Below are 27,696 nucleotides of genomic sequence, written 5' to 3' on the forward strand. Positions count from 1 at the left end.
AAATAAAAATAAATTATGTCTTTTATTAATATTTTTTAAAAAATATAAAATATATTAATTTAATATTTTTAAATATAATATCTTTATTTATATTTTATCTATTAAATATAATTTTTTGTCATAATATTTTTATTTCAATATCCTATATTTACAGACAAACACAACTAGAATATTGTCACATAAAAAATAACGATATCATTTTAATGTGTCACAAGCAAAATGATTATGTTATGTATTATTATCTAACTTATGAAATGATCCATCTTATTTATAGTGGTATCTTTTGTGAATCAATTGAAATATTGAATATTTTGAAGACTAATTATTTGTTTTAAAATTTATTTTTTGGTAAATAAAACGGGACATAATACCCAAAAAAAGAAATTACAAAACAGAAATTAATCGAGGTAAGGTAGCCCTTCTACAATCATCAGAGCTGATGCTCTTAAGTTTGGTATTAAGTTGATCAATGAAATAATATCCTAGTTCAGTAAAAAGCTTTCATTTGCCATGCAGTCCGCTCCTCTATTTCCTTCTCTGTAATTATGTACCAGTTTAGTTTGCCATTTCCTCTGGAGGAGCTCCACTATTTTCCTCACTATTGCTTCTGGGTGTTTATTGGAATCTGTTGCTCCTTTTATCGCGTCCACCACCGCTTTGGAATCCACTTCTAGAATGATTTTTCTCAATCCCAATTCCCATGCTATTTTGAGTCCATAATAGACCCCCCATAACTCTGCATAATAAGCTGTGCGATAACCAACCATTTCAGGATTTTCCTTTGCAGCCCCATCTGTATTGACTTTCATCCAATCCTCAGGTGGGCATTCCCAGCGTATATTTGTTTCAAATTTGTTTTGCCTCTGACCCTCTTTCTTGAAAGCTTCCTGGATTAGTTTCCCCTGTTTTAGAATAAAAGGCAGAGGTTGCATTGGTCTTTGGAATGGTGGGTTGAATATTTTTTAATTCCTCCACTTCCATAATCACCAACAAGTTACTAGAAATTGTGTATTCCAGTTTCCTTGTTTTGTGGTTCCAAGATCCATGGCAAGATTCCATCGGATCCAAGCATTAAAGGGAGCTCTAAAGAAATCATGTATATGCTCATGATGGATTAGTTTTACCCAAACTCTAGATGCCACTGGACAGTCTTGCAGCATATGTATTGTGTTTTTCTCTACACCAGTACATCTATGGCAGCTTGAGTTCATCCCAAAAATCCGTGCTCTTCTGTGTAAAGTCATGATTCTTTCACGGATGACTAGCCATATAAAGCATTTGATCCTTTCGGGTCCTCTCCACTTCCAAATAATCCTCCAAATTTGATCGGTTTCCTCTCCATGATTTTTAAGTATTCGATATGTACTTGAGGTGGAAAAGTTACTGTCATTTGCAGGGTTCCATCTCAATCCATCACTACCAAGTTCTGGTTCAACTGGTGGTATAGCTCTGATCTTGCATAAAGTTTCCTCATGCAGAAATTATTGTAGGAATTCAAAATTTCATTGTCCATGTATGACCGCCTCACTAACTGTCATATTGAGACTTGTGTTATCAATAAATTTTTTGCTATTCAACAAAAGCGGAGGTTCATTAAATTATTTTGACTATTAAATATTAACCTTGAAAAATAAGGACCCAATTCTTAGACTATTCTTCTCTCCGTAGGCCCACCCAACCAAATAATTTTCGTTAAGCATTTATTAATTTTCTTTTACGGCTCCTTAACCTACATACGGGTCAGACACACTACTTAATTGAAAATGTTATTTGTAAATTGCAAGTATCTTGTATTTATATGTGGACATACATGGAAAATATTCGTTAATTCATCACTTCCTTTTTAAATTTGTCCTTGCATAAGGTTTTTCAATAAAGTTTAAAATAACAGTATAAAGTGAAAAATAAAGCATCTCTCTAAACCTGAAATTAAAAAATTGCTCAGTATCTTCTATTTTTTTTTTATTTCATCAACGTAATTAACTTTAGATATATGAAAGCATACTCCTCTTGAGAGGACTATGATTTAAATTGTTGTAAAGGTGTGTTGATTTAAAAGAAGAGTGTATACATAAGATACCTCTGTTTTTGAAATTAGTATATCTTAATTTGTTAGTTTATTATTATCAGTAGAGTTCTCATACCATTAATCTGTTATTATGTTTTTTTTGTGGATTGATACATGTATTGTTTATTTACTTATTTTCTATCTATTTGGTGATAATAGACAATCATTTGAAACTTGAAAGTATTTACTTACGTGGGTCTCGTCGTTTTAGTAAAGGATTTTCATTCTTGTTTCTATAGATTATGCTGGGTATGATTGAGAAGGATTGATAGATATTTAATCGCGATGAAATCTTTAAAAAAAATCTAAATTTTAGAGGAGATTTTGTCAAAATACTTATAAAATTTTGAGTGAATTTTGAATTAATTGTTTAATTGTGTGTTGACTGATGCTGTGGATTGAGATCGGTTGAATTTGTGTTAATAATAATATACACTGATTACTGTTAGTTATATATTTGCTATACAGACATGACAGCAAGTAGAAGAGGTAGGTCGAGTGGGTCACGTAGACGTAGTAAAGGGTAAACTTCCACCGAATTTCCAATGACTGTCCAGTCATCGCCGTCTACCCCATCTACCCCGTTGAGCCCTGTGACGTTATCGGTGGGTCCAGCAAACCAGCAATTCATCGTCACTTCGGGTTAGGTTGTTCTTCGCCAGTGGTCTTTGCTCCTCCACGTCGGAAGCTTCCTCTTCCTCTACCATCAGCCTTACTGATCCCCAGGAAATTGCCGATTTGAGGGAGGAAGTGCAAAAGCTGATGCAGGAGCTTCACCAGTAAGCGGAGCAGTCTAAGCAAAAGTACAACGACCTTCTTACAAGCGTGGGAGGAGCTGTTGCTATCGGCTTAGACCTGACGGAGAAGCTGGAGCAGCTCAATCGGTTGCGAAAGCAGATAGAGCAGTACAACCAGCAGATGCATGTTGGAGGTAACAGCGCTAGAGGCAGCGGCACTGCTGGTTCTAGCAATGACGCTGCTGGTGCGGCTCCGACGTCATCACCTACACCACCACCTCAGTTGGAGACCACAACGACGACGACGACGGTTATCAGGATTTGTAGAATTTAGGGTTTTATTTCATTATTCGTCTACTTCGTTGTTGTATTCTACTTCTTTGACATTTTATTGTAGTCAGACCATTTATTTATAAAAAAACTAATTTGATGATTTTTGTTAATTTTAGATTTCTACTAACAATTTTATTAACAAAAGTTTTAATTTGACTACTATTTGTGATTTAACTATGACAAAAAAGATGAAAAAATATAAAAAGACTACCGTCCAATTAATCCGACGGTAACTTGGCGCCTAAACACGTAAAATGGTGCCAAAGTTACCATCGGATTAATCCGACAGTAATCATCAACTCAGTCTCAACAAATTCATTGAAAATACCGATGAAAAATTCACCGGTAATTAGCGTCGGACGAAAAAAATCCGCTTGTAAACAGTATTCAGTGCTAATAATACCATCAACTCCAAAATGACGATAAACTCATTACCGATGGATTTATTTGATTAATTTAATAGTAAATCCGATGGTACTCTGTGTTTTTCTTGTAGTGATGAGATCGTGTCTTCTCCTCCAACCTATCGCGTCGGGAAGCTGTCCCCTCCTCGCCCGTCTTATCTTTCCTCGCAGTGGTGCCACCAATGGAGGTCCGCCTGCCGTGACGTCACGCCATTGCCATTGGAGTCATCTCATTGCACCTCCCTCTCCATTTCCTCGTGCAAGAATAGTACAACAACCCTGTCTATATCCTCGCACAAGTTCTTCTTATTCTTGGTTTTGGATAATTCTTTTTACTAGTTTTTGAATGTTTTCTTTTCCTATGTTTTCAAATGTCCGTTTTATATATATTTTGGATGTTTTTTCTTTTTGGATCTTGGATGATTTTTTAAATAATTTTTAGATTTTTATTTTCTTATTTTTTTGTTTTTTTTTTAATTTTTGATGTTTCGTTTTGTTAGATTTTTTCAATAATTTTTTTTAATAATTTTGGATATCTCATTTTTATTAGGTTTTGAATATTTCTTTTTGTTACATTTTAGATATTTTTTTCTTAGTTTTTGATATTCTTTTTCAATATTTTTGAATCTCTATTTTTGTTAGGTTTTGGATTTTTTAAAATAATTTTAGATATCTCTTTTTTATTAGGTTTTGGATTTTTTTTGTTAGGTTTTAAATATTTCTTTTTGTTATATTTTGGATATTTCTTTTTATTACATTTTAGAAATTTTTTTACAATAATTTTGGATGTTTATTTTTATTTGGTTTTATATTTTTTTCTAAGTTTTAGATGTTTCTTTTTGTTTTGTTTTATATGTTTTTTGTGATAATTTGAATTTACGTTTTCTCCAAAAAAAAATTAAAAAAAGAGTTACTAGTTGGTTAGAGTTGACTACACCTCTTGTTAATTACATAGCAAAATTGATTACAAAATACTCCTTACAAATGGATTGACACTTTTGTTATAAAAGCAAACACTAACTTAAAGTCAAACAAACAAATTAACAAATGAAATAAACAAGTAATTTCCATGGCACTACTTGCTTCCCTTCACTTAATTTTCCTTCACCTAATTTCATCCCGATGTTATTTTGGATCAGGACGATCTCCAGTTAAAATTTTTTTTCGTATGACCTTATTTTTATGGGTATTTTTTGCTTAGAATCTTGTTCTTGAAGTCGTACTTTGGGAAAGATGTCGGATTTTTCTTTGTAAGTTCTAAGCTTATCCGGCCTCGTTGCAAGAGGTCGGACTTTTTTTCCTGAACTCTAAAAGAGGTTGAATTTTTTTTTTGTAGACTTGGATCCTTAAAGGTTGTCGGATATTTTTTCTTTCTTTATTTGCCACAATTAGGGTTATTATTTCAATGTCGTAGGTAGGTAGGCAAGCTGGACCCTTATTTGTGGGCTGGGGAGTTGCCTGATGTGCTTGTTGCCTCAGCCCGAGCTCTAACATATTAACTTCTTTGCTTGTGGGGTTGCTTAAGCTAAAATTTTTATTGTAGTATTTATGCTTCTACTACGAGATTTTTACTTGTTCGGGTGCTCGAAGGAACAATCCGAGCAAATCTAAACCCTATTTTGCAAAGGGTCATAGTGAGATAACACTAATGAGCTCTTCTAGAGGTGCCACGTGGGAATTTCAAATAATTAACAGAGCGGGCACCTCTTCTCGAAGTTGGTCGCATCATTTTATAAAGTCGGCTTGTAGCATCTTCTTTATTAGTGAACTTGTCCCCAGATGATTTTTACCGATACCACTGTGGATTTCATCTAAGACCCTTTCAAGTTTGAGGTCAGGACATATTTCAATATTTTTCATTTTACTTCCTTACCAATACCACACTGGTTAACCATAAGGGATCTAAACCTAGCTTCCAGGAGTACTTGGTCCTATTTTTTTATGACTTGTGCTCTTTTAGGGTTGAGCTTTTGTCACCTCTATTGTACAAGTTGGGCACCTGGGTATATAGCTAGCTTGTGGTTCATGAGGTCGGGATGAATGCTTGGCATATCAGAAGTCTTTCAAGCAAGGAGGTCAAATTTCCTTTGTAAACTTGGAGGTTTTCGATCTCATGTAGAGTCCGACCTTTAAAAAAGGTCGAACTTTTCTTTGTGAACTCTAAAAGAGATCAAAATTTTTTTGTGGGATTGCTTCTAAAGTTAAAACTTTTTGTAGCATTTATGCCTCAACTGTTGATCTCTATAAATGGTGGCTATCCCCTCCTTTGTTGGAAACTATTCAGTTTAGAGGTGTCCAACCTATTACTACATTATAGGTAGATGGGTGTCTACCACAATGTAGTCAGCACTGATAGTACAAGCTTTAGGATTTTTGTCGAAGATGGTATAAAGGCTTATGTAAACAAGAGGTCGGATTGGTATTTTTCTTAATTCAGATAGAGTTTTGGGGTATACCTTTAAGTCTATTTCGTCTAATCCAAACTCGCCAAAGGCAACTTTGAAAAGGGTATCTACAAAACTTCCTTTGGTATCTTTACGTGCAAAAGTTATAGTGTAGAGGTCGATCGGGTTCTTTAAAGTCTTTCTGATCTGGTAGACTTCTTTGAAGTTGTTAAGATGGTTATATGAATCAATAGATCCATCATAGGAATTCATGTTGGGATGTTGAATATTTTTTGGGACCTTCGCATGCGTAACCTATTCAGAGAAAAGATCATCGGCTCTAGTGAAGATTGAGTCTTTATCATCCCGACTTTCTTTTTTTTTTTGGCACGGATGCCAATTTTCTTAGTTTATCTTCAATATATCTTCTATTGTGCAGTCCTTTTCGAAATTGTCTCTTCGATTCTCTTTGTCGTTTTTAACTTGTTTTCCAGCTGTTCAATTCGACTTTGATGATAATGGAAAAGCTCCATGATCTTTTCAATATTTTGATTCCCTGATTCCTCAGGGATGTGAGCCTGAGAACTCATTCTATGTCTACCACATTTCTATTTGTCTTTCGAGGTATTATTATGAACAGAGAGTGCTCGATCATTATTGTGAGGGTCTCCATTTTTTATCCAAAGATTGACGCAATTTGTCTTTTTTGATGTTGATCATTCATCGTTATCAAGGGTTGAGCTCCAAGTCTTTGGCAATGGTGTCAATGTTCCAAAGGTTACCTGAAACGGATGGATTGGGTCTGAACGTGAGGTTCGTCAAACTCCTTCGAGTGAAAGGTCTGACGTTTTCTCCTGCAGGGATGAAGTCGTCCGAGTTTTTCGTGAGGAGATGTGGGTGATACCTACAAGGGACTCTGATACTTAAGTCAACATGGGTTTTAGACAGGTTTTTAGTAAATTAGAGTTTGAAAAATACCTGAGAATGTTAGGGTATTTATAAGTGTAAATGTAGAGTCAATAACCACCTTTTGAGTAGTTCCACTTTTGATGATAAGTTTGTTATTCTCTTTTACTAGGAAGATTGTTAACATCTCTTTTTTTAGAAGAATAAAAAAGATAATAAGAGTTGGTTGGTATTCATCTTATTTAAATAAATCAGACTAAATAGGCATTTTGTGGACTGACTTATACAAAGTCAGACAGATTTTAGAGTGAAAGGTAAACTCTGGTTCTATAGACTGAAATTCTAATAATTTTAAACATGACCTAACTAAATTTTAGACCAGAATATAAATAGATAGTATAAAACATAAACATAATAATAACATGGTGCTTTCACAAACATTCATGAGATATTAATTATAGTTGGCTGTAGTTTATTAATTTGACAATTTTTTTCATAGTCACTGGCTTCGAATCCTCTCATTTTTTTTATTATTTAATAATATGGTGATCTCTCGTATTATATTTTTAAATAGAATAAAAATATAAAAAATATTAAATAATAAAAATATTTTATTAAATAATTAAAAAAATTAAGAAAATTTATTCCCTAATCTTTATGAGTTATGCTCCATGATCAATAATTTTATTTAATAGACAATATATAGTCAATAGAAAAAAAAAAGACAACAAACTAAATATTTTTAATTTTTAATAAAAAATAGCATAAAATAAATTTGTTAATTATATGTTAAATCAAAGCATTTGATTACTTCTGTCGTCAAATAAAAGGCATGGTATATAAAGAATTTAATTTTGATACATTATAAGTATAAAATTATTTTACGTGTGAATTTAATTATATAATGTTATATTAATAAAAAGAACTATTTTTAATATTAACTGCATAATAAATAATCATTTAAAAAATAATTGTAATTGTTCGACTGTATAAAATATTTTACATTGTCTTTACATAAAAATTAAACTCTATATATAAATTAAAGAAGTTAACAAAAATATAAAAAACGTCTCTGTTATTAGGGAATTGAAAAATATAAATTTTTTTATCATTTATAAATTAAAAAGTAGAAAATAGAAAAAAAAAAGTGAAACTCATTATAAAATTTAGGCACATAACAAGGAATCTTATTTTATTTTTTTTCAATTATTTGTCTAAATTAAAAATTTTTCAGAAATTGTACCTAAAATTTATGCGTATATTAGGAATCTTATTTTGTTCTTTTTCAATTTTTTGGTCTAAATAAAGTGTGAAATTTAGAAACTATGTCTGAAATTTAGCGTATAGAAAGACCCACTTTATTTAATAGGTTTAGTGGATTAAGAAAATGATATGGTTTTTCGTTACTTGATTAAAAAAATGATATGGTTTTTCGTTATTGATACTACTGTCAGTATCACTTCAAAAATGATTTTTAATGCAAGTTTTAATTTTAAATGAATTTAGTTACTATACAGATCAAAAGTGAAACCTAAAAAATATTTCATTAAAATAATGGAACTCAAGAATTATGTATGAAATTTAGACACATTCAAAAAATCTTATTTTAATTTTTATCATTTATAAATTAAAAAGTAGAAATAGAAAAAAAAGTGAGACTCATTATAAAATTTAGGCACATAATAAGAAATTTTATTTTATTTTTTTCAATTTTTTCAAGGAATCTTATTTTATTTTTTTCAATTTTTTTGTCTAAATTAAATATTTTTAAAAAATTGTGCTTGAAGTCTATGCACATATTAGGAACCTTATTTTATTCTTTTTCAAATTTTTTTGTCAAGATTAAATGTGAAATTTAAAAATCATATCTGAAATCTAGCGCATGAAAAAACCCTCTTTATTTAATAGGTTTAATGGATTTTGAAAATGATATAGTTTCTTGTTACTAATACCACATATTAGTAACACTTTAAAAATGATTTTCAATACAAGTTTTAATTTAAACGAGTTTAGTTAATTTACAAGTCAAAAGTGTTACCTAAAAAATATTTCCTTAACATTATAGAACTCAAGGAATTATATATGAAATTTTAGCACATTTAATGAATATTATTTTTATTTTTATCATTTATTACTTAAAAGATAGAAATAGAAAAAAGTAAAACTCAGTATAAAATTTAGGTACATAACAAGAAACGTTATTTTATTCTTTTTCAATTTTTTGTCTAAATTAAATGTTTTCCAGAAATTGTGCATGAAATCTATGCGCATATTGAAAATTTTATTTTATTTTTTTTCAATTTTTTTGTCTAAATTCAATGTGAAATTTAGAAATTATGTCTGAAATCTAACGCATAGAAAGAACCCCTTTGTTTAATAGGTTTAAGGGATAGATTAAGAAAATGATATGGTTTCTCATCCCTGATACCATATGTCGATATCACCTCAAAAATGATTTTCAATACAAGTTTTAATTTTAAATGTGTTTAGTTATTGTATAAGTCAAAAGTGATGCCTAAAAAACTTTTCATTAAAATTATGAAGCTAAAAAATTATGTATAAAATTTAGGCACATTTAAAGAATTTTATTTTGATTTTTATCATTCATTACTTAAAAGATAAAAATAGAAAAAAAGTGAAACTCAATATAAAATTTAGGCACATAACAAATCATCTTATTTTATTCTTTTTAATTTTTTGTCTAAATTAAATATTTTTTAGAAATTATGCGTGAAATGTATACGCATATTAGGAACCTTATTTTTTTTTTTCGACATTTTTTTGTCTAAATTAAATGTGAAATTTAGAAATTATGTCTGAAATCTAGCGCATAGAATTACCTTCTTTTTTAATAGGTTTAATGGATTAAAAAAATGATATAATTTCTCATTACTAATACCACATATCAGTATTAGTTCAAAAATAATTTCCAATGTAAATTTTAATTTTAAATGAGTTTAGTTACAGTACTGGTCAAAAGTAATACTTAAAAAATATTTCATTAATATTATGGAAATCAAGAATTATGTATGAAATTTAGTTACATTTCAAGAATCTTATTTTAATTTTTATAATTTATTATTTAAAGGTAGAAATAGAAAAAAAGTGGGACTCAAAATAAAATTAGGCACATAACAAAGAATCTTCTTTTATTTTTTTTAATTTTTTGCCTAAATTAAATATTTTTAAAAATTGTGTCTGAAATCTATGGGCATACTAATTAAGAACCTTATTTTATTCTTTTTCAAATTTTTGTTATCTAAATTAAATGTAAAATTTAGAAATTATGTCAGAAATCTAGCGCATAAAAAGACCCACTTTATTTAATAGGTTTAATGGATTAAGAAAAGATTTAATTATTCTATTGGTCCTTATAGTTTCACAAAATTTTCAATTAGGTCTTTATACATTCTTTCCTTTTAATTGGGTTCCTACACCAATTTTTTTTTCAATTAGGTCCCTCTTAGCTGTAATTGGCATAATTGTATAGGGACCTAACTAAAAAAAATTGGTGTAGGAACCAAATAAAAGAAAAAAAAGTGTAAGAACCCAAGAAAAAAAAATTAGTGCAAGGACTCAATTAAAAGGAAAAAAATATAGGGACCTAATTAAAAATTTTACGAAATTATAGGGACCAACAAAGTAATTAAACCTTAAGAAAATGATATAATTTCTTGCTCCTGATACCACATATCTTTATCACTTCAAGATACCACATATCCTTATCACTTCAAAAATGATTTCTAATGCAAGTTTTAATTTTAAATTAGTTTAGTTACTATACAGGTAAAAAATGATACCTAAAAAATATTTCATTAAAATTATAGAACTAAAAAATTATGTATAAAATTTAGACACATTCAAATAATTTTATTTTGATTTTATCATTTATTACTTAAAAAGTAAAAATAAAAAAAAGGTGAGACTCAATATAAAATTTAGGTACATATATAAGAGGAACCTTATTTTATTTTTTATTTTTATTTAAATTAAATATTTTTCATAAATTATACCTTAAATCAATGCGCATAAAGGGAACTTTATTTTATTTTTTTATATGTTGTCGTTTTATTAGAGATATTCACTTATTATCTAAAATTTAGGCACATTCAGCGAATCTTATTTTATTTTTTTACTTTCTGTCCAAATTACTTAAATAGTAGAAATAGAAAAAAGTGAGACTCAGATATGAAATTTAGACATATAACAAAAAACTTTATTTTATTTTTTTAATTTTGTTTAAATTAAATGTAAAATCCAAAAATTATACCTGAAATCTATGCGTATAGAAGGAACCTTATTTTGTTCTTTTCATATGTTGTCTTCTTATTAGAGATGTCCGCTGATTCTTTGTGAACAAGAAAAATATTTATGGCTATGACTTTCTCTAACTTCAAATAAAAAAAATAAATAAATAAATATTATCTAACTTTATTTAATAAGTTTAATGAATTATGAAAATGATACGGTCTCTCGTTATTGATACTATATCAGTATCACTTAAAAAATAATATTTAATACAAATTTTAATTTCAAATAAGTTTAGTTATTGAATAAGTCAAAAGTGATACCTAAAAGATATTTTATTAGAGTTATATAATTCAAGAATTATGTCTGAATTTTAGGCACATTCAACGAATCTTGTTTTGATTTTTATCATTTTTTATTCAAATTACTTAAAAAGTAGAAATAGAAAAAAGTGGGACTCAATATGAAATTTAAGTACATAATATAACTTTATTTTGTTCTTTTTTTAATTTTTTGTTTAAATTAAATGTGGAATTCAAAAATTATGCCTGAAATTTAGCGAGTACAAAGACCTTATTTTTATTCTTTTTTATATGTTGTCTACTTATTAGAGATATTTTCTTATTTTCTCCCAACAAAAAAATTATTTTTGGCTATGACTTTTTCTAGCTTCCAAAAAAAAAACAAGTATCATCTAACTTTGGTAAACTTTAAAAGTAATTTTTTTGAGCTTTTAACTTATGAAAAGTAGTAGTATTAATGTTTGGTGCAAATTTCAAAACCAAATTGCAGCTTTCTAAGAAGCTATTTAGGAGCTTATATAGAAATTAAAAAAAAATGATTTCTCTCATAATACTACTATTTTTTATCACATTTCTATAAAATAAGCACTTTTAAAACTAAAAATTCAAACACAAAATAACTTATTTATAAGCTACTTTTAATATAACTACTATTTATTATTTAAGTTATTTTTTAAAAGGAGTTTAATTAAGCTATTTACCTAAATTGAACCTTAATAGGTTTAACTGATTATGAAAATGATACAATTTTTCGTTACTGCTACCACGTATCAGTATCACTTTAAAAATAATTTCTCATGCAAATTTTAATTTTAAATGAGTTTAGTTATTATATAGATCAAAACTGATATCTAAAAAATATTTTATTAGAGTTATGAAACTTAAGAATTATGTATGAAATTTAGGCACATTCAAAGAATCTTATTTTGATTCTTATCATTTTTTGTCCAAATTACTTAAAATGTAAAAATAGAAAAAAATGAAACTCAACACATAATAGGAAACTTAATTTTGTTCTTTTCAATCTTTTATTTAAATTAAATTAAATGCAAAATCTTGAAATTATGACTAAAATCTATGCGCATAGAAAGAACTTTATTTTGTTCTTTTTTATATATTATTTTCTTATTTAAGATAGGGAGCCACTCACATAAAGACGCTTAAAACGTCTTTTTTTAAAGACGCTTTTTAATAATTAAAATTTAACCTATATAATCGATTAAATTGTATTACTTTTTGACAAAAGTAGACCAAACAAACTTATTTGACTGAAAAACCGATAAATCAAATCTTGAATCGATCTAAATTAATATTCTTTTTTTATAGAAAATAGCTATAATACTCTTATTATAAAAAATGACTAAAATATTTTTATTATATATATTAATTTTGAAAATCCTAAATTCTAATTCAATGATGGCATAGAGAGAAGAGAAAAATTAGGATTTAGAGTTTTTAAAATATATAATAGAAATATTTTAAGTCATTTTCCATAATAGGAGTATTATAGTCATTTTCATAAAAAATATTAATTTAAATTGGTTCAAGATTTGGTTTATCGATTTTTCGGTCAAACCGATTTATTTCATCTAATTTTGACAAAAATAACACAATTTGATCAATTATATAGGTTGAATTTTAATTATTAAAAAAATATCTTTAAAAAAAGGCCTTTTAAGCGTCTTTATATGAGTAGTTCCCTTTAAGATATCCACTGTTTTTTTGTGAACAAGAAGAACATTCATGGCTATGACTTTTTCTAGTTTCGAAAAAAACAATCATCATCTAGGTTTATTTAATAGGTTTAATGAATTATGAAAATGATACGATCTCTTTTACAAATACCAAACTAGTACCACTTAAAAAGTTAATATTTAATGCAAGTTTTAATTTTAATTGAGCTTAATTACTGTAGAGGTAAAAAATGATACATAAAAAATATTTTATTAGAGTTATAGAATTCAAGAATTATATCTAAAATTTAGGCACATTCAACAAATTTTATTTTAATTTTTATCATTTTTTATTCAAATTACTTAAAAAGTAAAAATAAAAAAAATGGGACTCAGTAAGAAATTTAAGCACACTACAACAGAAACCTTATTATATTCTTTTTCAATTTTTTGTCTAAATTAAACGTGCGATTCAAAAATTATGCCTGAAATCTGGGTTGTGAACAAGAAAATCATTATTGGCTATAACTTTTTTTAGCTTCCAAAAAAATAAGCATTATCTAGCTTTATTAATAGGTTTAATGAATTACGAAAATGATACCGTTTTTTGTTACTATACTACATACCAGTATTACTTTAAAAATGATTTCTCATGCAAGTTTAATTTTAAATTAGTTTAGTAACGGTATAGATCAAAAGTGATATTTAAAAAATATTTTATTATAGTTATAAAACTTAGAATTATGTATGAAATTTAGACACATTCAAAAAATCTTATTTTGATTTTTATCCTTTTTTGTTTAAATTACTTAAAATATAAAAATAAAAAAATGAAATTCCGTATGAAATTCAAGCACATAATAGAAAATTTAATTTTGTTCTTTTTAATTTTTTATTTAAATTAAATTTAAAATCCAAAAATTAAACCTGAAATTTAGGAAAAGAACTTTATTTTGTTTTTTTTTTTATATGTTGTCTTCTTATTTAAGATATCCATTGATTCTTTGTGAATAAGAAGAATATCTATAACTATGAATTCCTCTAACTTTCAAAGAAACAAGAATTCTCTTTTTACTGCTATCCGTTTTTTTAAGATTGTTCTCAGAAAAAGCCTTGATGATGGATATCTTGTGAGAATTTTCTTCCCTTCCTATCCTCTTTTTATCTTTCACTGTTTTTATTTTACACATACAAAATTTTTTCATGTATACTTCTCGTGTTTCACTATTTTTGTCAAATTTTCTATGTGAAGTAACAATCACACACATGCATGGTTTCTTTTCTTACTAGCATAATATGCTCCTCAATATTTATGTTTTTTAGTTTTGAATTTTTTATTGTTATTTAGTTAGTTAGTTAGAGTAGTAACTGAATCAACAAAGCTGCTGTTAGGGAAGGATAATTCTTATAAGGTTGTTAAGAGGTTGAGTAATACAAATAGAGTGAGTCGAATCAAGTTTTGTTTATCTGGCCAATTTTGTGTTATGATTGTGAGTTTTGCTAAGTATGGTTACCAACAACAGTTTCATTGGCATTGCAGAAAATACCAAACAAGTTCTGTAGGAAATATGGTGGTGATATGCCAAATCCAGTGCAACTCCAGTCTCCAGATGGCACTGAATGGAGAATAGATTGGACTAATCGTGATGGTGAGATTTTGTTTGAAAAGGGTTGGAAAGAGTTTGCTACATTTTACACTTTGGAGAATGGTCATGTGTTGTGGTTTGAGTACAATGGAACTTCTAACATCAAAATAAACATATTCGACATGAGTGCCCTCGAAATTGATTATCCTTCCAATGGCCAAATCGGGGATGACAACTCGGTTGAGATTTTGGATGAACCGCCGCCACGAAGGGGCGGAGGTCGAGGCCGGCCGAAGAAAAGAGTGATAGCAGAACCAAAGCAATCACGTGCTTCTACAAGCAAAATAATGAAAAGTGCCATCAAAACTAAAGATATAGATAAAAATCCCAATACACAAAACTTGAAGCTGCATGTCGAGAATGAAAAAGATGGTCAATCTGAAGAGACAGCAGATCTTAAGCTGCCAATAGTTCAACGTGCCATACCAGATATGGATGGTCTGTTTCATAATCTCATCATTCTTTCATTTTTTGGATTCTACTTTTTTTTATTTTCTTTGTTGCTAAAATGCATAAATACCTTGTTTATGGTTATGGTACACATCTGAAGTTATTAGAGAAGCAAAGAAGTTCAAGTCGAAAAATCCTTCTTTTGTCATAAAGATTAAGCAAATGCACCAAACAGGATCACCAGCAGTAAGTTGATTCATTTATCTCTGTGCAAACTTTGTATGTCATGCAAAATTGAGACTGTTGTGAACCATGATGATGAACTATTCTGATATGATTGCAGAATCTTCCAGTTTGTTTCTTCAGAATGTACTTCGAGAACACGAAGCAGTATGCAATTCTACGAGTTGGAAAGAAGCAGTGGCATGCAACATTGATCTATTATCCATATAGGAAGACTGCTCTTATCTCTAGTTGGCGCTTGTTCCTTGAAGAAAATAACTTAAAAGCCGGAGATGTTTGTATCTTTGAGCTCATTAACAGACAACGTCCAGATCTTCAGGTTCATATTCGTCGAAGCCATGATTAGTGAATGGCTTTGCTTACTTGTGTTGCAGATCAATGGAGTATGTTCAGGGATCAAGAGTTTGTAACAGAGTCATAGTTTTCATCATACTAAATGGTTGCATTGCAGTGTTATCTCCTTACTACCATAACTATAAATATATCAGTGATCCATGCATGTAGAATTATATATTGTTGGTAGTATAAGATGTTATTTGGACAAAGTACCTAATCAAAAGTTGCCCAACTACTTATTTTCAAAGCAATTTATGGTTTGGATCCTATTTCACTCATTCTCCCTCATTTATTATACTTGTCACTTTTTTTAGGAAGTTACTAATTATTTGCAGAGTTGCAGTAATTCCATACAGAATTCCAATGTAAATAACTTTCATTGTATTGGAATAATTGGTAAATTGGTACAAGTTTATTATGCCATATTTAAACAAACGTAAAATAAAAGTTAATTTTGCTTACTTTATGTAAGATATAGGTATGAATATGTCCATAAGTTCTGTCAAATTTGTTGAGAATATGTCCATTACAATACACAATCTTACTGGTGAAGATCCAGAGAGTTGAGTTTGCCTAATCTTGGTTAAGAAAGAGGGATTATTTGACTTGGACTTCCTTGCTTCTTGAACAACTTTACATGTGCACCATAAAAATTTGCATAGAAGTTACTTGTAGCTAAGTTCAAGCTTCAAACAACACAATAATTTTTATTCATTTGAACGAAATTTAAACACAGCCTAAGAACAATAAGATAGTTATTGCATAGTTACATGAAATGCAATACCCCATATGTAAAATATTTGATGTGGAATATATGCGTACGCTACCTATTTGGTGAATTTGTAACTATGACTTATGCATTTTAGCCACAAAGGAATACATTAGAAACTACAAAAATAAAAGGATGAATTGATCATGAAATTACATACTATCAGGATCAACTCTGGCACTTTGAATTGTTGGCATCTTAAGACCTGTCTTTTCAGATTGACTAGCTTCTTCATTCTTGCAACACTGCATCCAGTTTTGTTTATCAGGGCCTCTACATCTCCAGTTTTGACAGAACTCCTCAATATTTTACTTGTAGAAGGAGATGATACTTCTGCTGCTGCTTTCAATTTTTTCCTCGGCCTCTTCGTGGCGGTTCATTCTCAACCTTAACCATGTTGTCATCATCAATGTGGTCCTTGGAAGGATAGTCTATTTCAGGGCACCATTTCACTATAGTTTGGGCAGAACTTGTGAACATTTTACTTGTACAAGCAGATGGTGTCTTTGGTGCTGCTTTCTCTGTTTTCCTCGGCCGGCCCTCGTGGCGGCAGTTCATTCAAGATCTCAATCGAATCGTCATCGCCGATGTGATCCAAGGAAGGATAGTCTATTTCAAGGCAAGTCATGTCAAAAATGTGTACTACAATGTTTTAGAAGTTTTATTGTACTCAAACCACATCATATGGCCATGATCCAAAGAGTAATATGAAGCAAATTCTTTCCAACCATTTTCAAATTGAATCGCACCATCATACTCAGACCAATCTATCTTCCATGCAGTGCCATCTGGAGGCTTCAGATACACTGGATTTGGAACACCGTCACCGTATTTCATACTGAACTCTTTTGGAAACTTCTGCAATTCAAATGAAAGTATGAAACTAGTCTTAGTAATAAGCATAAATGAAGAAACCTTTACAAGGGAAAATTCACAAAGAGAAATGCATGCATTAAATAATATTATAAGTAAAGAGGATATGTAGTGAAGAAAATGCTTACAAGGTTTCCATCTTCAAGGCTTTGTCTGAGAACAATCTTGAAGAAACAGATCACAGAGGAAGGAGAATGCTTGTTTCTTTGGAAACTAGAGGAAGCCATGGATATTCTTCTTGTTCACAGAAGTGATAAACCAAAAACTATGTTTGAACTCTTAATTACAGGGGATTAAAATGCTAGTGGTAGTTAAAAATGGTTTTATCTTTAATGTATCAATAAGGTTCTTAAATTTGGAAAAGACTCAAATTATTTTAAAAGAATTCTTAACCTCTTCAATTTTTATAAATTTTATTTGATAAATAAAAAAAAGTTTCTCTCCAAATAGAAAGCACAAATTTAGTATATATTAGTATTCTAAAAAAAATCTTACAAATATTAAAATTATAATTATTTTATATTTTATTAATCTTCAATCTTTTTTATGATATACTATTTTACTGCGTTCATGGATTAGATTCATAGGTAAATTACAATTTTGAATCAAATCCATGAAAAATTCTGCCTCATTATTTTTATCCTTATACCAAACACAACGAACCTTGTCTTTCACTTTGAGAAGATAACAATGCAACCATGCAGAGACAAAACAAGAAATAAAATCAAAACACTCGGTTCATACATATATATAACTGGTCCAAACCAAAAAGGATTGGATACGGTAGAAGTTTGATTCAACAAAAAAGAAAAAAAAAAGGTGATACATTCTTCACGAAATTAACCTTATTTAAGAATTATGAGCTCTTAGTTCTGGAGTTATAATACATTAGTCTAGCATTGGGTTCTACAAATATGAACATCAAACAGATCTTTTTCATTGACGAGCTCAAAAACACAAACATCTCCAGCTTCTAATTTACTGGCTCTAGCAAAAGAGTTCCAACCAGCCGAAATAAAGGTGTTTTTCGATGACGGTTGTAGATTATCGTAGCAGGCCACGACTTCTTTTCGAATTGTAACTTTACATCCTGCTGATTCTTTTTAAAATATTTTCTGTAAAAGATAGCTGATAAATACTGCATCACATCCCATTTTTGAATCAGTATGGTAAAAAATAATTATAAACTTACAATTTGTAAAACTAAGTATAAACTAGCACTCAGAAGTTTGCATGGCATATTATGTTTTGTCATCGATAAAATATATCGAAATAAACTTACAGGCCTTGATCTCTTTGGATCACTGTCTCTTATCTTGACTATAAAAGAGGGATTCTGTGAGTTGAGCTCCTTAACTTCTTTGAAGAGCTGAATCCCATGAGTCACTGGTTTAAAAAGTGACTCTGATACCATAACAGAATTGTAAAAAATTAGCATGAATTTTACTTGTGGAGAGTTTTGGATACAAGTTATATCTATAGGGTTGGAGACAACACAAATTTTAGCATAAGATTAGTTTGTACAACAAATTGTGGTTACATTAAGGACCAAATACATAGTCACTGCATTCATAAGCTAACTACATTTTTAGCCAAAACTAACAATAATTTTCTTGAGATTGGAATTCTGCTACTATAAATGTTTCAAGGAAGGGAAGAATTAAAGATTTTAAAATGGATTCCAAGTCAAACACGGGGTCAATTAATTTTTAATATAATTTTTTTTAACGAGGATAATGCTAAATTTTATTCCATTTTTAAAGTTAATTATGTTTTCAATGTTGTACTCATATCTTAATTTTTTACAGAATAACACGGCTTAAGAATTCCTAAACAATTGCCTTACCGCAGCGTTGTCGACGACAAATATGAACATCAAGCACCGGATCTTTTCTATTAATGAGCTTAAACAAACAAACATCTCCGGCTTGTAATTTACTAGCTCAAGCAAAAAGGTTCCAACCAGCAGAGATAAAGGCATCACAGGATGATGGCCTACAAATCAACTTAGCAGGGAACAACTTCTTTCCAAATCTTATATTTGCATTTTGGGGGTTATTTTCAAAATACTTTCTGAAGAATTTAGTTGGAAAGTACTGCAGCACATCATATATATTTATGTCATCTTGGTTAGAAATAAGACACAAAGTTTAAAAGAATGATAGCACATGGAAGTTCACATGATACATAATTTTCAACATGGATATATGTATTAACCTATACTTACACATGGTGCTCTCGATTGTGACCGTTGCGTTATCTTGATGATGAAAGAGGGTTTTTCCCACTTAAACTTTTTAGCTTCTTTCAGAGATTCAGGTCTTGTAGGATAGGGCCTAACAGAAGATAAAGAATCTTTTTCTCTATTCCTTTTGCCTTGTACATATGAAACAAAGAATCAGAAACTACCACTATAATGTACAAAAAACAGTTACAAATTGTAACTCAAAAACAACAGTTGAATCCACAAAAGAAAAGGATGATCTAATTGTGAGATACATACCATTAGAATCTTGATTGACAGAGACTGACATCTCATGGTTTTTTTCTTTGGATTTAATATCGTGCAAACTGAGGCTTCTTTCCAAATCCCTGATTTGTGTGTCATTTTCCAACTGTCTACCTTTAGAAGCAGATGACACTAGTGCTCTCAGTTTTTTCCTCAGTTGGCCCTAGACATCTCTTGGCAATGGTTCATACAATCTTTTCTTCTGCCATCCCTGGTTAAGTCTCATGTTTTGGGTGTTAGGACTGCTATCCACATCTCTAGTTTTTGGTTCTTCTGGCCTTTTTACGGGCTGTTGCTGACCCCTGCGTGGCAGCTGCTCTTTGATTTGATCATTGGCAGGATACTCTATTTGGAGGCATCTCATGTCAAATATGTGTACTTTAATGTGAGAAGTTCTAGTATTATACTCAAACCATAACAAATGACCATGATCAAGAGAGTAATATGCAACAAACTCTTTCCAACCCTTTTTAAACAAAATTTCACCATCATGATTAGTCCAATCTACTCTCCATTCAGTATCATCCGGAGGGTTAAGATACAATGGGTTTGATAGGGCAGAACCATATTTTTCAGTGAACGTTATTGGTAATTTCTGCAATGTTATGAACCTGGTGTTAGCAACCATACTAACAATAAGGTGACACACATTAGTATGTCTTCACCAAGATGTTGACATGTATTATATTAAATAGTTTAGTCAAATATATCAAACTATTTAACGATTTTCGGTTATCATCTTCTTATAATAATAACATTAAACTCCCAATTCATCCTTCACTAATAATTATAAATAGTGCAGTAAAATAGTCCAAATATATTAGTCCTAAATTTTGTATGTAGGTAAAGATTAATCTTTTACCTATTTTAAAGGAGAGACTAATTTCAAATTTCGAGAAGCTATTTTGCAGCATTATTTGCATAGTTAGAGACTAGGAGTAAAATAAAAAAAAAATGTAAAAGGACGGGATTGTCCAACATAAAAATTGGTAGAGATCAAATTAGTAATAACAAATCAGAACTCATGCATAACGAAAAATGATGATGAATATGATAATTTTTCAAATCACCCCAATATGTCCTATGATATTTCCTAATCTTGATTAGTAAAAGTGTTATTTAGATCATTTTTCATTAATAATAATGTAGATTTAATCGTAATTAATTTTGTAGTACAAATATATATGGAGTACATAAAATATAACGACTAACAAATATGTTTTTAGGTTTTCATTTATCTTATGTATTTTTTATTTTTTATGTACTTCTGCTACAAAATGATCTAGATAACAAGAAGAAGGAACTTACTATTACTATATGTGCAGCTAAGAAGCCATGCATGTGTGTTGTTTTATGAAAAAAATGTTTATAAACGAAAAAAATTATATATATAGAGGAATAAAGAGAGAAATTTTTTGTTAACTAAACAATATCTCAAAAGATAAACAGATTAAGAAAAAAATAAAAGAGGAGATGGAGAAGACGAGAAAATGCTTACAAAGACTTCATCTTGAAGATCTTGTTTGAGAATAATCTTAAAAAAATAAATCACAGTAGAAGTAAAAATAGAAGGAAAGTGCTTGTTTTGTTGACAGCTAGAAGAAGCCATAACAAACGGAATAACAATTAAATTAAAAAAATAACAAGTGAGTACTAAAATAAGTTATATATATTTTACTTTATTTTTAATATAAAATTTATATTTTCATATGTATTATATATGTATAAATAATTTTAATATATATTTGATATAATTTAATAAATTAAAGAAAAAGTTAGGACTGATTCCTTCATAATTGATTGCAATTATACAATCTTAATTGATAATGGTGTTATTGGAGAGACAATAAAAAAATAGTTAAAATTTATTTTATAATTATTTTTGTCTTTTTTTTTCTCTTTGCTTATTTAATAAATTAAAAATAATTTTTAATAAACATAAGTAATAACAAGTGGGTCTGGTAAAATAATTTTTAAAATTTAAAAATATTATAATAAATATTAATGTATGAATTAAATTTAAATATTAATTAATATATGAAATTATACTAATTTTTTTAATTTTGATAAATATAAACAAATTTTAAATTTTTTTAAATGCTTTCAAAAGTACTTTAAACTTTTAAAAATTACAAATACACTCACATAATTTTTTTATTTACTAAATATAAAATAAAGTGCTTATACTTTTATACCTTTTTGAAAAATTTTACTAAACCAAATCTTAGTGTGTTTGATAATAGATTATTACTTATGAAAATATCGAAAAATAAAAACAGACAAAGATGTTAGATAATTAAATCAATAATATTTAAGAAAAATACAAATACAACATCCTAGAACATTGAAAAAATTCAAAATCAAATTGAATTGGAATTGGAAACCAAGTTGTATCTTAAATTAGAAGGTGGTAAAAACGGACAAGAATCCAAGTTATTTTTCTAGTGCAAGACAACACAATATTTATGAAGAGCGAAGAATCATGATTGAAAGCTTCACGTTGATGACTAAATCTAAAGGATTTGAAGCAAATTTGAATAAATAACTTGACTAGTAAAATTTTTTACTAACTTCATGAAATATTACCACTGTACTTAGTTATTATAAAAATTATTATTTTATTATAAAACTTTGCCCATATAAAGGCTTGAACACATTTACTTTAATCATATTTCTATATGAATGAAAATACATTGAGTTGTTAGAAATTTTCTTCTCCTATGTCAGTGTGTTGGTGAATTTGAGAGATAAAAAATGATAGTATTATTTAAGTGAGTGAGTGGTCCTAAGATTAATAAAGTATGGGTATTATACTTATATTTAATATCAGTTCAATCCAGAGCCAAGTATTTGAGAGTTTGTGAAGTGTGAGAGAGTTCTCACATAATTATTTGTTCATGGAGTCAGTATAGCAAACACTTTTAATGTTGTGTAGTTTGGTCCCAAATTAGATGAAAAACGTGATTACTAAGAGACTTTGATGTCTACTCATTTGAAGGCTTAGATCCTGTAGAACTTCATTGAATTGGGCTTGCAAGAAGGAGTTGATACTACCCAATAGAAAAAAAATCAATTGGCATTTTCTCAAATTTATCAAAGTGTATATTATACAGTATTGGCAAAATAGCAAATGCCAAAAGTGCAAAAGAAGCATAAAACAGGTTAAAACTGTCATACAAATGCATAGATAAAGTTCAAAAAGCAAAGTTACCATCTTTGAAAAGAGAATATAAAAGGTACGAGATGTCTAACTCAAAAACTGTTAAGCAATATTCCCAGTAGCAAAGTGGTGGAAAAAAATTTTTTACACTATGCTGATGAAGTATGGTCATATGGCGACTACAATATTAGAGTCCCACGATATGGATACTATGATGATTACAGAGTTGTAAGGAACTATGGAAAGTCATATTAGCATAATATTAGAGAAGTTAGAAAAATAATTGAAGAAGCCCTGAAAAGGCGAGTGAATTTAAACAATGGTGCAGAATCAAACCGTACCAAGAAGGACGAGACTGTACTTTCAATTTTTAAAGTAGATGTAGAGAAAGTTCTAGACATAGAGGTCGTGGCAATTACAGGAATGGAAGTTATAGTAATTTTACACCACCTAATCAAGAAAGAGGTGGAATAAATTTCAAGTTTGTCAACCAAATAAGAAGTCGAGGCAATTTTTATCAAGAACGAACTAATTTCAACTGCTTTCATTGTGAAAATATGGACACAAAATGGTAGACTGCAAAATCAAAATAATGAATAATAATCAAGCACACGTTGCAAAAAATTAACATCAAAATACTGATGATAATCCGGATATTCAAACTTTATTTTTTACATGTGACTCATATGCTGAAGATAAAAATATATGATACTTGGATAATGATTGTAGTAATCATATATCTGGTAGAAAATTTTCTATTGAAGTTTGGTAATAGTACAAAGATCCTTATTGAAGGAAAAGAACAAATACCAATTAGATTGAATGATTATTCTCTGAATTATATTTTTGATGTTTTCTATACTCCTGAACTTGATTACAATTTATTGAGTATGGGGCAGTTATTTGAGAACGGATATAAAATAATTACATATAGTGGATATTTGCATTATATTTGATAACAACAAAAGGTTCATAGATAAAGCAAAGACGACTTCAAACAAAATGTTTCCATTGAAAATTCAACATGTTAATCCTTCTTGCATGAGTTCTGTAATGCTTTATGATAGTTGACTGTGGCATATGCACTTTGTGCATTTTTTTCTGGCCTAAATTACCTGTCAAGAAAAAGACTTGTTTCTGGTCTACTACAAATTCATATTTCTAATTGTGTTTGTGAGATTTGTCAACTGAAAAAGAAGTACGGAGATCTATTTCCTATAGAAAAATCATGAAGAGCTTAAAGATTACTTGAAATTGCGCATTCAAATCTTTGTTTTGTTGAGATTCCAAGCAATAGTAGTAGCAGGTACTTTATCACTTTTATTAATAATTTTAGTAGATATACTTGGATATACTTTCTATTGTTATAAAGCATGCTGATATTTTAGTATATAGAAAGCATACTCATGTATGTCGCAACAACGGTTCATATTTTAGTATATAGTAAGTATCCAATGAAAAGTGTTCGTGATAAAACTCCGGAGAAAGTTTGGAGAGAAAAGAGGTCTTCTATTAATCATTATCAGAGTCTTTGGGTGTATTGCTTATACCCATGTTCCATTCAAATTAAGGAAGAACTTAGATGACAAAGGCAAAACGCGTATCTTTAACGGCTATAGCACAGACTCAAAAGCATACAAGCTGTATAATCCAAAATTAAAGAAGGTGATTATCAGTAAAAAATGTGACGTTTGATGAGAAAGATACGTGGGACTGGAACAGAAAGACAGAAAAGCAGCCGATTATAATTGTAAATTCATGTGATGAAGTAGAAGAAAGATAACCTAACACAACTAAACAACTAAAATCATCTAGAAGACCTCAACGAAAATGTAGACTACCTGCTAGATTGGTAGATTATGAAATTGGTAGTGATGATGATCCATCCGATGAAAAAATCATCAACTTTACTTTATTTTCAGATTGTGAGTCGTTAAATTTTGAAGAAGTCTCTAGAGACAACAATTGAAAAAAAAAATAATAGATAAAAAATTCATGCCATTGAAAAGAATGACATATGTGAGCTGATAGATTTACCATCAATAAGAGGTCAATTGGAGTAAAGTGGGTTTACAAAACTAAGTACAATCCCAACGGTGAGATTGATCGTTTCAAAACAAGATTAGTTGCTAAGGAATACAAACAAAAATCAAGTATTTACTACTTTAAAGTATTTGCTCCTGTTGCTAGATTAGACACTATCCGTATGATTAGTTCACTATTGGCTCAAAAGAAATGAAAAATACATCAAATGTATATTAAGTCTACATTTTTTAAATGGCACTTTAGAAGAAGTGTATGTTGAGCAACTTGCAGGATATGAAATTCCTGAAGAAGAAGAAGAAGAAGAAGATAAAGTTTATCGATTGAAAAAAGTTTTGTATAGGTTGAAGCAAGCACCAAGAGCGTGATACAAGAAGATTATTTATTCTTTTTCACTCAGAATGGTTTCAGAAGATGTCCATTTGAACATACTCTTTATATCAAGTTTGTTGAATCTGTATAAATCTTAATAGTTTACCTTTATATTGATGATTTGATCTTTACTCGTAATAATTTGAAGATAATTGCAGAATTTAAAGAGACTATGATAAAACAATTTGAAATAACAGATATGTGCTTGATATCTTACTTTCTCGATATCAAAGTCGTTTAGAAAGATGATGGAATCTTTATTTCACATAAGAAATATGCAAATGATATTTTGAAAAAATTTCAGATAGTACATTCCAAATCAGTTCTTACTCCGGTCGAAGAAAAGTTTAAGTTGTTGAGAGGAGATAAAGGAAGAGCAGTAAATTCTACTTATTACAAAAGCTTGATTAGAAGTCCGAGGTACTTAACTGCAACTAGACAAGATATTGTGTTTGGAGTTGGATTGCTTAGCAGATTTATGGAGGAGCCTTGTACCAACCATTTGCAAATAGGGTTGTCAAACGGGCCAGCCCGAAATATTCAGGCTTGACCCATTTAAGTTCGCTTTATTCGCGGGTCATAACTTTTCAGCTCAGACCGTTTATGGTCAGTCTGATGGATTAAATGGGCTGGTCCATTTATCCTTTCATTTTATATTTTGAAAAATATTTTGACAAAAAATATCACTTTTAGGTTAAAAACTTAAACAAACAGTATTTTTTAGTTGATGGGTCAAATTTTCGGGTTGAATCGAGAGAAATGTCAATTAAAAATGCTAATTTTTTTAAAAAATAAATAAATGGACCGCCGGTTTAGCCGGCGGACTAGCCCATTTAACCCCTCATTTTTTTCAGGTTAATCGGACTCGGTCCATTTAACTCGAAATTTAAATGAACTTAATTTTAGAGGCAAACCCAACTCGTTTAAATGGGTAAATGGGCTGGTCTGATAGGTTTAGCCCATTTTGACGGCTATATTTGCAAGCGGAAGAAAGGATTCTTTAATATATCAAAGATATTTTAAATGATGGTAATATTTTTTATGAATATACTAATAAAATAAAGGTGAGTTCTATGGTGTCTTTGTTATGGTGTCTAAATTGTCTAACTTACCTTTTAAAGTAAAAAATAAAATGTTTAAAATAAAAAGTAAATTATGTAAAATTTATTAAATATTATTTGTTTACTCTTTTTAGTAATTTAGGTATAATGTGATAGGTACCATAGTATTCACCTAAAATAAATCTTGTTGGTTACATTGATGGTGATTGGACTGAAGATATTGAAACGAGAAAAAGTATTTCAAAATTTGCATTTCATCTTGATTTTTGTGTAATTTTATAGTCTTCAAAAAAATAATCATTAGTAGCATTCTCTACATAGCAACAATAAGTTATGCAATGCAAGAAGGATGGGTAAAAAGAATTTTTGAGAAATTGAACAAGAAATAAAGTATCCAATAACAATATTTTGTAATAACAAGTTAGCTATTGTACTTTGTAAAAATCTTGTGTTTCATGGAAGATCGAAACATATTGATATTTGGTTTCACATAATTAGATAATTAATGAATGAAAAAAAAATTTTGATCGAGTATTGTCCTACTAAAGACCAAGTACAATTGTAAATATCTTTACAGAATCGTTGAAGATCGAGGTATTTAATATGTTAAAAAAATGCTGAGAATAATTAATTTTGCAAGTTTAGTTTAAGAGATGCAATGTTAGATAATTAAATTAGGAACATTTAAGAATAATACAAATATAACATGTTAACTGTCACAACTTGTCCAAAACGGACTACACATGCAATGAGAATGTGACAAAAAGAAAAATATGAACATAGAGTCGCCACCAATTTTATTACGGAAAAAATTGGATAAAAATATTAGTTTGCAAAAGATTGATATTTTAAAGATATCTAGAATTTTGATTATGTGCAAAGAAGAACGAAAACTTAATTTCAGTGTATCCTTAATACATCTATTTAAAACGGTTATCTTTTGAATATATTATGCCAATTATTATTATTTAATTATTATTTATATTTTTTATTTTTTATTTCACAAATTACAATAAAAGGATATTATTTACACAAAAATAATAAATATGGGCAAAAATTTAAGAAACTTGCTTTATTTTTTCGAACGAATATAATATATCTATGGAAAAAACTAAACTAAACGCAATGACATCCGTAATAAATAGTAGAAAAAAATGTATTGTTTAATTATAAACTGGAGCTTGTTATTTATTTACTTCTGACCTTTTTTTTAATTATTTTATTCATTTACGTTACCCC

At 29.1% G+C, this 27,696-nt stretch overlaps 2 protein-coding genes and 1 long non-coding RNA gene across 3 annotated transcripts in view; 1 reads left to right on the plus strand and 2 right to left on the minus strand.

Annotated features, from left to right (window-relative positions):
* The window catches only part of LOC107464172 (putative F-box/LRR-repeat protein At3g59160), a 121,048-nt gene that overhangs the window by 51,616 nt on the left and 41,736 nt on the right, over positions 1-27,696 (plus strand). The gene's annotated exons all lie outside the window — the stretch shown is intronic.
* Positions 16,801-17,577, minus strand: LOC110275904 (B3 domain-containing protein At3g18960-like). The gene is made up of 2 exons (XM_021132315.2): positions 17,441-17,577; positions 16,801-17,297 (listed from the first exon to the last, which is right to left on the minus strand). Exons 1-2 carry the CDS (start codon positions 17,537-17,539, stop codon positions 17,082-17,084), a joined length of 315 nt encoding a protein of 104 aa, XP_020987974.1. The 5' UTR covers positions 17,540-17,577; the 3' UTR covers positions 16,801-17,081.
* On the minus strand, positions 18,105-21,440 carry LOC107464178 (uncharacterized). The gene is made up of 6 exons (XR_008002530.1): positions 21,320-21,440; positions 19,816-20,416; positions 19,540-19,688; positions 19,159-19,408; positions 18,595-18,716; positions 18,105-18,450 (listed from the first exon to the last, which is right to left on the minus strand). It is a non-coding gene; the product is annotated as an uncharacterized LOC107464178 (long non-coding RNA).

This window comes from Arachis duranensis, chromosome 9 (assembly GCF_000817695.3).
Source record: "Arachis duranensis cultivar V14167 chromosome 9, aradu.V14167.gnm2.J7QH, whole genome shotgun sequence".
NCBI classification, from domain to species: domain Eukaryota; kingdom Viridiplantae; phylum Streptophyta; class Magnoliopsida; order Fabales; family Fabaceae; genus Arachis; species Arachis duranensis.